Source organism: Macaca nemestrina, chromosome 3 (assembly GCF_043159975.1).
Source record: "Macaca nemestrina isolate mMacNem1 chromosome 3, mMacNem.hap1, whole genome shotgun sequence".
In the NCBI taxonomy this organism is placed as follows: domain Eukaryota; kingdom Metazoa; phylum Chordata; class Mammalia; order Primates; family Cercopithecidae; genus Macaca; species Macaca nemestrina.
Window position 1 is genome coordinate 154848759 of NC_092127.1, and position 13060 is coordinate 154861818.

The window sequence follows — 13060 nt, forward strand, 5'->3', positions numbered from 1 at the left end:
GCTGGAGTGGCTGTGACACAGGGCACCAAGTCCTAGGCTGCACACAGCATAGGGATCCTGGCCCTGGCCCATGAAACCATTTTCTCCTAGGCCCCTGGGCCTGTGGTGGGAGGGGCTGCCGTGAAGACTTCTGACATGCCCTGGAGACATTTTTCCTATTATCTTAGCGATTAGTATTCGGCTCCTCCTTGCTTATGCAAATTTCTGCAGTCAGCTTCAAATTCTCCTCAGAAAATAAGATTTTCTTTTATATCACATTGTCAGACTGCAAATGTTCTGAACTTTTATTCTCTGCTTCCCTTATAAAACTAAATGCCTCTAACAGCACCCAAGTCATCTCTTAAACGCTTTGCTACTTAGAAATTTCTTCCACTAGATACCCTAAAGCATCTCTCTCAAGTTCAAAGTTCCACAAATCTCTAGGGCAGGGGCAGAATGCTGCCAGTCTCTTTGTTAAACATAACAAGAATCACCTTTGCTACAGTTCCCAACGTGTTCCTCATCTCCATCTGAGACCACCTCAGCCTGGACCTTATTGTTCATATCGCTATCGGGCTTTGGTCAAAGCCCTTCAACAAGTCTCTAGAAGTTCCAAACTTTCCCACATTTTCCTGTCTTCTTCTGAGCCCTCCAAACTGTTTCAACCTCTGCCTACTATGCAGTTCCAAAGTTGCTTCCACATTTTCAGGTATCTTTTCAGCAACGCCCCACTCTACTAGTACCAATTTAATGTATTATTTAATGTATTAGTCTGTTTTCACACTGCTGATAAAGATGTACATGATACTGAGCAATTTACAGAAGAAAGAGGTTTATTGGACTTACAATTCCACATGGCTGGGGAAGCCTCACAATCATGGCAGAAAGTGAGGAGGAGCAAGTCATGTTTTATGTGGATGCCAGCAGGCAAAGAGAGCTTGTGCAGGAAATCTCCCCTTGTAATAACCATCAGATCTCGTGAGACTTATTCACTATCATGATAACAGCACAGGAAAGACCTGCCCCCATGATTCAATTACCTCTCACCAGGTCCCTCTCACAACATGTGGGAATTCAAGATGAGATTTGGGTGGGAACACAACCAAACCATATTGCATAGAAAACCAAGCCTCATTACTTTGGTCAAAACCAGTATCTAACAAAAATATTATTATTGAATTCAATCACTCGCTCATATTTTTGGACTTTACTTTGAATAAAAAATTTATTTATAAAAATTAAATCTCCCTACAATGAATTTTGATTTGCAGCCAACTGTGCCATTGAAAAGCAGGAGGTACAGAACTTCCCCCCAAAACAATGCTTTATTGGCCAGGTCCCAAGGCCAGAGGTCCCAGGAGCAGCAGCAGCAGCAGCAGCAGCAGCAGTGGGTTCTCCAGGAGAACCTCCAAGGTGACACAGGGTGCCCACTGCAGACAGGTTATACTGCATGGTGCCTCCTCCCTGACAACCACCTCCATTTCACACCAGCCACAGCAAGGAGCTTTGACACCAGCATGGATCTCTGCCTGCCACTGATGGCCATGGCTGTCGAATACGTGGTGTTCCATCAGTTCTTTATACCAAGTCCTTTATGAAGCATTCCACAGAGCATGTGTCAATGGCGTGTGTTCACCTGGCCTTCAATATAGAAGAGGCTCCAAGACAAATAGGAGATATCATCAGCATGTTTCATCACCTCTGACCTCTGAGAAAGAAAAAAGAAATCTGAGCCTCTACTATTATATCAAAATTATGTTAACTTAAAGAATCAGATTATAAAAGCAGAAAGACGAGGGCCCCGAGAGCCAGACTTTTGTCATGATACCCACCATTAGATCATCATTATAATACCTTCAGGTGTTAGAGTGTTAGTGCAACTAACACCTGGCCAATACCTCATGGAATTGCACAGGAGGGCCCAGGAAAGCCTCATGAATGTCTTACCAAACAGGGAGAGAGATGGAGGTGGCGCAGGAGCTAGGAGCAGTTTTTAGGTCCCTATTTATATCCACTCCTTCTAAGAGGAGGAAGAGCCACAGAGCTCAGCTCCCTGCAGGTCCAAGTTGAAGAGCCAGCGACTTCCTGTTGAGATGAGCTGGTGGTGCTCCCTGCAAAGGCTCCCTGTGTCCAAGGACTGCAAGCCCCCTGCAAGAGTCTCGCAAGTCTTAGAGACAGACCTCATCCGATTCATGAAGCTACTCATTGGAGTAGGCAGGTAATTCTGAAAATACAAGAAGAAAAGTTGTAACTACAGAGGTCAGTGTCAAGGTGGTTGAGGTTGTGAGTGGGCCATCACTGTGAGTGGGACTACTTGGGGAACAGCAAACATCAAAGGGTAAGCCAGGGGCCCCAGAGTCACTGGCTGACTTCAGGCCTTTTCCCAGAGGGATGTCTGGAGGGCTGCCTACCCTTTGAGCCATTGGCATGTACACCTCAGTGTGAGTGGCCCCGCATTGCAGCTCTTTCTGGAAATGATTATTGACCCTGGACCTTGTGATGAATTTTGAAATGGAATTGAGGAGACCGTAAGTACTCCTCAGGCTGGCCCAGGGCCCAGTGCACACCTGTCCCAATGCGGACAGGTGTCCTGTCCTGAGCAGCAGCCCTGCACGCGCTGGATAAAAAGCAAGCCCCATTGGTGTGGCTTGGTGCTAACAAGCTGTCTCTTCACTCCCAAATCAATACTCAGTTACATTAGACCAATAAAATGGCTATATTTGCTTGAATTTACATATATATTTTGCAGTGCCTCACAGTATGAGAAAATCTTAATAGCCCCATTATCTATCCATATTGTAAATAAACATGTTTAAAATAAGTTAAAGCTACATATGAAAATTCAGAACTTCAATTTTCTACTTAAAACTTGTTAAATATGAAAACTATTAGGTTGGTGCAAAAGTAATTGTGGTTTTTGCAGGTTTTGTTTTTTGTTTTCTTTTTTTTTAAATGGCAAAAATCTCAAATTACTTTTGCACCAATCTAATATTTAGATCTGTGTTGAAAATCTTATACTTTTCTCTGTGCACCCCTAATTGCAGGCTCCCAGCTCCTAAATAAAGAAGTTCCCTATATGTGCTAAACAATTCTGTCTACTTAGGACATTTGGAATGTTAAAGAATGTGTAGTTTGTCATTCTGCTTGCTTAAGTGTTCAAATGTATAGACAGCCGTGAGTTCCCATTCTAGTGGTATGTCTGAGCTGCCCTCCCTGTTCCTTACTCATTAAAGTGATGAATTTTATAAAAGCAAAACAAAAACCCAAACAACAAAACAGTGTTATTTTAAAGTTATAGTGCTTTTTTCATGTGTGCATGAGTGTAATATGTGTATGTGTATAATGTACATTTATGGTAAGGTGTTTATTTCACATGACTAATGGGTTCTGTACTTGTTTTAAATTTGATTTTTTTTTAAGTTCACAATGCATTAACATGTTACAAATTCAAAGGGTGTAAAAGAAAAGGTTTTGATCCCCTCCCTGTCATGGAGCCCTCCATTTCCCCTACCAAAGACAGCCTGTGCAACCAATTTCAAGTGTATCCTTACAGATCTCTCCTATAAATATTCATGCATTTATTTTTTCTCTTATTTTTACAGAAAGTGAAGCATACTGTACACGCTGCTTTGTACCAGCTTTTCATTTGACAGTGTATCTTTGAGATTTTTTCATATTCCATAAAAAGCTTCCCTTTGTTTGTAAATGCACCACAGTATTTTTAAGCAGCACTACTGATGAACCTTTGGATTTCCTAACTCTTTGCTATTAAAAATGTACTGTAGGGGTTGGGCCCAGTAGCTCATACCTGTAATCACAGCACTTGGGAGGCCGAGATGGGTAAATCACCTGAGGTCAGGAGTTCGAGACGAGCCTGGCCAACATGGTAAAACCTTGTCTCTACTAAAAACACAAAAATTAGCCAAGCGTGGTGACACATGCCTGTAATCCCAGCTACTTGGGAGGCCGAGGCAGGAGAATCGTTTGCACCCAGGAGGTAGAGGTTGCAGTGAGCTGAGATTATGTCACTGTACGCCAAGTGAGCCAAGATTGTGCCATTGCACTCCAGCCTGGGTGACAGAGTGAGACCCTGTCTCAAAAATAAAATCAAAACAAAAGTACTACAAAGTATACATTTGTACATACAGTATTTTGTACCAGTTAAACAATATAAATTCCTAGAAGTGGAATTACTGGATCAAAGTATTTTAAATTTTAAATTTTGCCCAATTGCTTTTCTTTTAGAATTTGTACCAGTTTATGTTCTCACCAATGATATTTGCTTTACTATTTTTCCCACAATTGCAACAGCAGAAAGTTGTCAAGTTTTATTTTTGCCACAATGATACATTTAAATTTCACTTCTCTCATTATGAGGTAAAGTTGAATATATCTATAAAGCCATTTACATTTCCTTCCTTGTGAACTGTGTGTTTATATCCTTTGCTCATTGTTGTACTACCTTGCTGATCTTTTTGTAAATTGATCTCTGGGAATTCTTTTTATTCCCTGGAAATTAACCTTTATAAGTTGGAAATATTTTTTCCTAGTTTGTCATTTAGATTTTGACTTTTCTTGCAGAAGTTGGTTTTGTTTTAAGAGATGGTCTCCCTTTGTCACCCAGGCAGGAGTGCAGTGGTACCATCATAGCTCACTGCAGCTTCAAACTCCAGAGCTCAAGGGATCCTCCCCATTCTGCCTCCCAAGTAGCTGGGATTGCAGGTGCACACCGCCAGACTTGGCTAATTTTTTAATTTTTTGCAGAGGCGGATCTTGCTCTGTTGCCCAGACTGGTTTCAAACTCCTGGCCTCAAGCAGTCTTCCTGCCTCAGCCTCCAAAAGTGCTGGGATTACAGGTGTGAGCTACTGCACCCGGCCTGTTGCCATAGTTTTTGCTGTGCAGAAATATTTAGATTTATGTAGCCAGATTTGTGTATTATGTTTTCTGAATTAAGCTTTTTCCGTTCATAAGGTTTTTAAAAAATATATTTCACATATCTTTAGTACATTTATGAAATCATTGATCCATCTGGAGTTTATTTTGGTTTACAAGGTGAAAAGTATGGATTCAGCTCTTCCTTTTCTCTGGTGGCTCTCCTGTTGACATGAATTTTGAATTAAAAAAAAGTCTTTAGTACATACTGTCATATGCAAGAACAGCTAATACTGATTAAGCCATATATTCTTTGAATCTTTTTTTATTGCTATAGAGATTCTTCATTTTTGTACGATCAGAAAATGAGTAGTTACAATGTATGATAACTTTTAAGTCAGCCCAAAGAAGCTGCAAATTATCTAACATTGTGGATTCCCTTCTGGGTTCTCCTTACCTTAACTGTGATACTCCCTGCCTTATTGCTTCTTGCAAAATACCATGATGTCATTGTCTCCTTGGAAGCAAAGTGCCACTTGAAAATTGCTAGGCAAAAATGTAACCAAATGTTGATGTTGGCCTGCATTTTTATTTGTGAAAGTTTACAAATCGTATAGTTTGTCAACTAACAGTCCTATTATTTTTACTTTTAATGTGATGGTTCTTATTTTTAACTGATATAAGCTTGCAAATTTTTTCTGTTCATTTTTACTAAAAGTAAATATTTTGTACAATTTTGGAGAGGAGTGATGGAAGCTCCATGCCTGAGTCATCCAACCCAGGCTGTCTGATTAGAGGATGAGTTGTTTATGCTTTTTGTTTCTGGTTTTTTTGTTTTTGTTTTTGAAACATAGTCTTGCTCTATTACCCAGGCTGGAATGGAGTGCAGTGGTGCAATTTTGGCTCACCGCAACCTCCACCTCCCAGGTTCAAGCAATTCTTGTGCCTCAGCCTCCCGAGTAGCTGGGACCACACCCAACTAATTTTTATATTTTTAGTAGAGATGAGGTTTCATCATGTTAGCCAGGCTGGTCTCGAACTCCTGACCTCAGGTGATCTGTCCACCTCAGCCTCCCAAAGTGCTGGGATTACAGGCCTGAGCTACTGCGCCCAGCCTGTTTTGGGTTTTTTTAGTTATCTTGGGAAGGAAGTCACTTTCTAGATGAAGAGTTCTTTTTTAGCATTATTCTTGACAGAACCTTCATTAGTGAATGGAAAATGGGGTATGTCCATGTAAATATTTCAATTGCATATCTAGAGCTACTCATTTATAAATATGTTTGAAAATTAAGTCAATTATAGTAACTGATTTATAAAATGAAAGAATTGGTGAGATTAATAAGATATATCTTCAGATTTAAATGGCTTTTAGTCTGGAATTCTTTGGAAAGAAAATAGACTTCTTGCAAGATGTTACTGTGTGTATTCCTTGACATTTCAGTTTAACAAGTAGAAAAGTGCAACTGCACACCATTTATGAATATATTTTAATAGGAAAATTTCATAAAGCCTCAAGTAATGAACTCTTTTTAATAAATGGTAAATTTGGAGGAGAGATATATGCTATCTTTTTGTCTACACATTGATAAGTCATTTAAAAGTTCTCGGTTTTTTTCTTCTATCTTTAAAACTAGAGAAATAATAATAATGATAGTGATGATGAGGTGTTCACTTTGGCCCCCAACGATATTTTGATCATTCTAAACTGCTACCTGCTAATAAAGATGTATTTTTCTTACGATTTGGAGACTTAATAGACCAAATTACTACATGTAAATATGTGTTGCATTATAAACATTCTAACTTCCTCCTTCAGTTTCCTGGAGAAATGTGTTCGATTGAAGATACTATGTATGTTCTATTCTTTCAAATTCTATTTTCTTCAATGAGTTTTCCTTCCTGTCAAGCTGCTGTCTTTACAATATGACAGTCTTGATATCTGACATGTTGACATTTACTGTTTGTAACTTGTAAATGTTGTGATGAAAAGCTTTCTGGATTATAATTGTTTAGTATTGGACACATTTTTTTCCCTTACTGAAATCTGAAATTTTCTTCTGTGCACTAAAGCTCAGATGTATATATTTTTACTAAACTTTGCAAACTGTACCCTTTTCTTTTGACATTCCCACTTGTGTTCCTTGTTTTTCCTTTGAATCTCAGTATTTTTGTATTAAATTGTATGGCCATGAGATTAATGATAGTTAGTTTGCATAGATAATTGACTCCATTTATATCATATGAAGTACATATACATTTGCTCATATGAAGATAGCCACAACACAAAAATTCCATACTTTCATTATTTGTTCTTACATTTACGGAACAAATGTAATATGTTTATAAATATTTGCTCAGATATGAATGATAAATGTTGATATACTCTGTAAATGGTTTATTAATGTTCTTATTTCATATGATTTTCATCACTACATATAAAAGATCATGACTAAAATAGAAGACTATTTTGTATAATAGCTTTCGTTAATTCTTAGAATCCTAAAAGCTGAAAATATTATGGAAATGGAAGAAATTCAATTCCAGGTGTTTTAATAGTTTTATTTTTTAAAATTTCATGTGGCTGCAATATAATTTAACTCCAGAAAAAATGAACTATAAAATACTGTTTTTCATTACATTGCAAACATCTTTCACATTTTAGAATGCTTGAATATATTTTATGATGCAGTCATGAAATCTGTGATGTTATTTAGAAATGCAGGCCAAATTAATTTATTAAGGGTTTGGAGACATAACACTTTACTTATAAAGTACATTAACAAATAGATCAGTGGGTTTGTATAAATGAACTGGGTTTACTCTATTTTTTACCCCCTTCAGGCAGAACTCACAGTTTGGAGATGAAAAAACATTTAGTGATTCATCATTGCTGGAAAATCTCCAAAATAATCATGTAAGTTACATAAAACCATTATCTTTTTGTTAGTGAATAAAAACTAATGAATGTTTCTCTGAATTATCTTTTATGTTTATATATTTCTCTTTTTTTTACTTTCATGATTATTTATTTATTTATTTATTTATTTATTTATTTATTTATTTTGAAACAGAGTCTCACTCTGTTGCCAAGGCTGGAGTGCAGTGGCATGATCTTGGCTCACTGCAACCTCTGCCTCCCGGAATCAAGCCATTTTCCTGTATCAGCCTCCCAAGTAGCTGGGATTACAGGCGACCGCCACCATACGTGGCTAATTTTCGTATTTTAGTAGAGACAGGGTTTTGCCATGTTGGCCAGGCTGTTCTTAAACTCCTGACCTCAGGTGTTCCACCCACCTCAGCCTCCCAAAATGCTGGGATTATAGGCATGAGCCACCGTGCCTGGCCTCATGATCATTTTTAATAATTATCAAAATCTATGCCAATTCCTTTTTACTTGGCCAACATTAATTCATGGTTGTTATTAATTTGGTTTTAATATTATCATTCACCAATATTCTGTCTTTTCAAATTGTTTCATTTTAAATGATTATAGAACGCTCTGTGATACAATTCAATATTAACAATTTTAGAATATCTATGGAAGTAAGTTATCTGCTTAGTACCATAGGCTGGTGCTAAATCTACAGTAGAAACTCCAGCTTCTGCCACCCAATGTGAAAATCCTGCTTATGAAGTTACTGACTGTATTAGAGTTCTCTAGGGGGGCAGAACTAATAGGAGATATATATATATAACTAATAGGAGATATATATATATATATATATATATATATATATATATATATATATATGAGTTTATTAAGTCATATTAATGCACACAATCACAAGGTCCCACAATAGGCCATCTGCACACTGAGGAGCAAGGAAGCCAGTCCAAGTCCCAAAGCTGAAGAACTTGGAGTTTGATGTTTGAGGGCAGGAAGCATCCGGCACGGGAGAGATGTAGTCTGGGAGGCTAAGCCAGTTGAGCCTTTTCACAGTTTTCTGCCTGCTTTATATTCTGGCCATGCTGGCAGCTGATTAGATGATCTGCCTTTCCCCATCCCACTTACTCAAATGTTAATCTCTTTTGGCAACACGCTCACAGACACACCCCCAGGATCAATACTTTGCATCCTTCAATCCAATCAAGTTGACACTCAGTATTAACCATCACACTGACACTCAGGTTTCATAAGATCAACTTAGAGAGTCTTCTGGAGTTAAACCCCAGAGCTTTTTCTCATAACCACTTCAGGCCCAGTATGTCGAAACTCGAACTCATAATTGTTACCCCAAAACATGCATCTTCTCTAGTACGGGTGGGCTTGACACTTTGCCCGAGTGGGGCCCTATCAGTATGTTGATATGGGTATTTTTGTATCTCTGTTTTCTACACGAGCCTTTGACAAAATATTAACTTCAGGATCTACAAAACCTGGAGCTAGACCACCTATTGCCTCTTGAAATCTCAGCTTTCAGTAAATTGTACCGTCACCTATCTTGTGACTCTTCCTAGGAATTAGAGGATTGTCTTTGATGCCTTCTTTTCTCTCCATGTCCAGATCTCTGAGTCACCAAGCCCTTGTCAGTACTGATTGCTAGAATGTATCTTGGGTGTCAGCTGCAGTTAATCCTCATTTTCACCCCCCAGTCCAGACCGCCAGTACCCACTCTGTGGATGGCTGTGGTAGCCTCCTGGCCAGTCTCCTGGGTTCCATTTTTACTCCTCTCCAGTTATTGTTGCACGTGACAGCTGAAAAATGCAAATGGAAATCAAGTCCCCTCACTATCCTGTTTAAGCCTATTCTCTGCCTTCTCTCTTCACTCATAAAGTAACATGTTCTGGCCCCTGCCTAAGCTGTCACCCTCATTTTGAACTCCTTTTCTTTCTCCTCATCCCACTGACTGCCTTTTATTTTCTAAAACACATCATTTTTTCCTTCTTTATGACCTTTCCTGCTTGATGGAAAGCACTTTGCTCAATTCTTCCTGAGGCTAAAACTTCATCAGCTCAAATATTACATTATCTTGAGAATAACCACAGACTCACTCAAGTCACATTACATGATATTTGCATATTCCCTTATTTACAGTGCTTGTCACACTGTAAGTAAACAATATGTGTATATTTGTGTTTGGTCTTCCCCACAACACCAAGCTTCACATGGCAGGGACCATGTCTGTTTAGTCCACTGTTCTAGCCTGAACACAGTTTTTTCAAATAATGTTCTGATATATCTTCCTAGTCACTTCACATTATTATTATTTTTTTGTCCAAGAGCATAGAGAAATGTTTTTCCTTTATTAAATTGAATGACATTTCTCTTTATTGAGAGCCAGACAGGAATATATTTAATTTAAAATATCTGGCTTCTCTCCTATAAACCCTAAGCTCTGTGCAGAAAGGATACACCCTTCTGTCTTCTCAGGCTGTAGGAGTCCACTGGACATAGGAGTTGCTCATAATTTCTTATTCATTAAAATATGAATAAAGTTACCATTTTTGGAGAGGAAAGACAAAGCCTTATAGAAAAATCCTCAATCATTATCACCCCAACGCGAAGTATCACGCCAATGCAGTAAGATGGCATGCCTAAAATTTAAATCTGATCGGGAATTACAGCTAGGTAAATGAACATTCTCAAATTTTTCTCCTGTCCTCCAAGGACAAGATTCAGCTTCATCTGCCTTTCTCACTATACTGTTTCTATTTGACAACACCAAGTTGTCTTGTATAAATGTTTAGAAAATGAATGAAAGAGTAGAAAAATAATTTGAATTAAAAAATACATTTTCTTTATAATTGATGTTGGCTTCTTAGTTGGCTATAATCCCACACCCCCTATGTGTAACAGCTATGTTTTTATGGGTTTTTGTTTGTTTGTTTCGTTGGGTTTGTTTTGTTTTTTTTTTTTTTTTTTTTTTTTTTTTTTTTTTTTTTTTTTTTTTGAGACAGAGTCTCACTCTGTTTCCCAGGCTAGAGTACAATGGTGCAATCTCAGCTCACTGCAACCTCCGCCTCCCGGGTTCAAGCGATTCTCCTGACTCAGCTTCCCAAGTAGCTGGCATTACAGGTGCCTGCCACCATGCCTGGCTAATTTTTGTATTTTTAGTAGAGTAGGAGTTTCACCAGGCTGGTCTCAATCTCCTGACCTCAGGTGATCCACCCACCTCGGCCTCCCAAAGTGCCGGGATTACAGCACTGGGATTACAGGTGTGAGCTACCACATCCGGCCAACAGCTATGTTCTTAATAGACATGAAGTAATATTACTATCAGTGTCAAAATGTTCACATGAGAAGGGCTTAAATTATATGTTTATTTTTCACAGCCGACTGCACCTATAATATGTGAATTTCTTACAATGATGGCAGTCTGTCACACAGCAGTGCCAGAGCGAGAAGGTGATAAGATTATTTATCAAGCAGCATCTCCAGGTACAAATGAAGAAATTGTAAAGTATTTTTTTGTGGAAAATTGTTCTGAATGTAAAAGTCAGTTTAATTTTAAAAAGCCAAATTGAGTGTTTTTTTAGATAAAAATTTTTATTTACCAACTAGAAAAACCTTGACTTTCAAGGTTAAATATATATGTGATATTTTAAAATGTGTAACTTTGTGTACGTAATTTTTGGTATATGACATAAGTTACATGAGAATTTGAATAACATAATTCTCATAAGTGAAAAATGTACTTTTTTACCTATGCATAATAATTTTTCCCTTTATAAATACCTAAGAACTCTTAGTCAAGCTGGTTTTGCATGGGTACAAATAGGAAAAGGAAAATGTGTTTGCCTAAATATAGTAAGCATATATAACTTTAGAACACCAATTTTGATTTCCTCTTTTGTTAATGATAATAACGAAGTTTGTGTATTTATTTGGGTGAGGAAAGTTTTACACTTTTGAAGAGATTCCATAAAATATTATTAGTACAGTTATCAATATTAAGTACTTAGGCTTAATTTTGGATCTATTTTCAATGTAAAATTGCGCAGATAGTTTGATGAGAACTTTGTTAGAAGTGTTTTAAACTGTATTCTAAGCCAGCATCTGTGACTTATAGAATATACTAAATTCCTTAAAAGCGTAAGAATTGTTATATCATATTATTAGGATAGAAACTGTGTGATGTTTTCTTATGCCATACCCTACTCTAGCAATAAAAAGGTTTTATTTAACATGATGAATTTCATAGACATTAAAATCATCATTAGTTCATTTAAAGCTGTTTAAATTGAATCCTCAGTGAGCAATATTAGTTTCTCTAGACTCAACAATTTAGGAGGAAAAGGATAAAAGTTTAGAAGGCAGTTTTCTCTGATTCCTTGTGAGAAAGTTTTCTAGCAAATGTGCTGGATGAAGGGGTACATTTAAATTAAGCTTCTTAGGAATTTATGACTAACAGTGAGACTGGACATTTTGGAAATGTAACTCTGAGTTCTATATGTGTCTCCAACACTTAAGATTATTCTCATTTCTTTGGAATTGTCATATAATTTTAAAATAATTGGATTAATAACAGGAGCCAGAATAAAAAGAACTTTAAACAGAAAATTATATTACCTTAATGTACTTCTCTTGTACTGAGAATATTTTTTTTTCAATCGTGTATTTGCTTTTACCTCTTTTTCTAAAACAGATGAGGGAGCATTGGTCAGAGCAGCCAAGCAATTGAATTTTGTTTTCACTGGAAGAACACCCGACTCGGTGATTATAGATTCAGTAAGTTAGTTGTTTTTAAGATTCTTTTTAATGCAAGTAATACATTTGCATAGCGTCAAAGATAAAGTAATACCAAAAAGCCTATAATAAAATAGAGGTTCCCCACTCCAGAAGCAACCACTGGGTGTTCTTTTAGCTATTTCTTCAGGCATTTATACAATCTCATATTTTCAAAAAAAAAAAAAGGTGATTATTAATACATATTTTGACTCTTCAATTTTAATGTATCTTCTGATTCTGTTACATGAGGGTGTATCTCTTGAATCATCATCCTTTTTGTTTATCCTTCCTCATACTCCAAAATTATTATGATTTTATTCCAATTAGTTAAATACTCAGGCCCAATTTTTAAAGTGGGCAAAAGACTTGAGCAGACATTTCACAAAAGAAGCTATATGGATGACCAATGAGCATGTGAGAAAACATTGTTAGTCATCAGGGAGATACAATTAAGACCACAATGAGATAGCACTACATACCTACCCAAGTGATTTTCCCACCTCAGCATCCCAAAGCACTGGAATTACAGGCATGAACCA

The 13060-nt window shown here is 37.2% G+C and overlaps 1 protein-coding gene across 8 annotated transcripts in view; it reads left to right on the forward strand.

Annotated features, from left to right (window-relative positions):
- The window catches only part of LOC105487701 (ATPase phospholipid transporting 8A1), a 266324-nt gene that overhangs the window by 102722 nt on the left and 150542 nt on the right, over nt 1–13060 (forward strand). For all 8 annotated transcript variants that reach the window (XM_011751245.3, XM_011751247.3, XM_011751246.3 and 5 more), the window contains 3 exons: nt 7694–7766; nt 11126–11231; nt 12439–12521. In XM_011751245.3, the coding sequence (XP_011749547.1) occupies nt 7694–7766; nt 11126–11231; nt 12439–12521 (262 nt within the window). The remainder of the gene's footprint in view (nt 1–7693; nt 7767–11125; nt 11232–12438; nt 12522–13060) is intronic.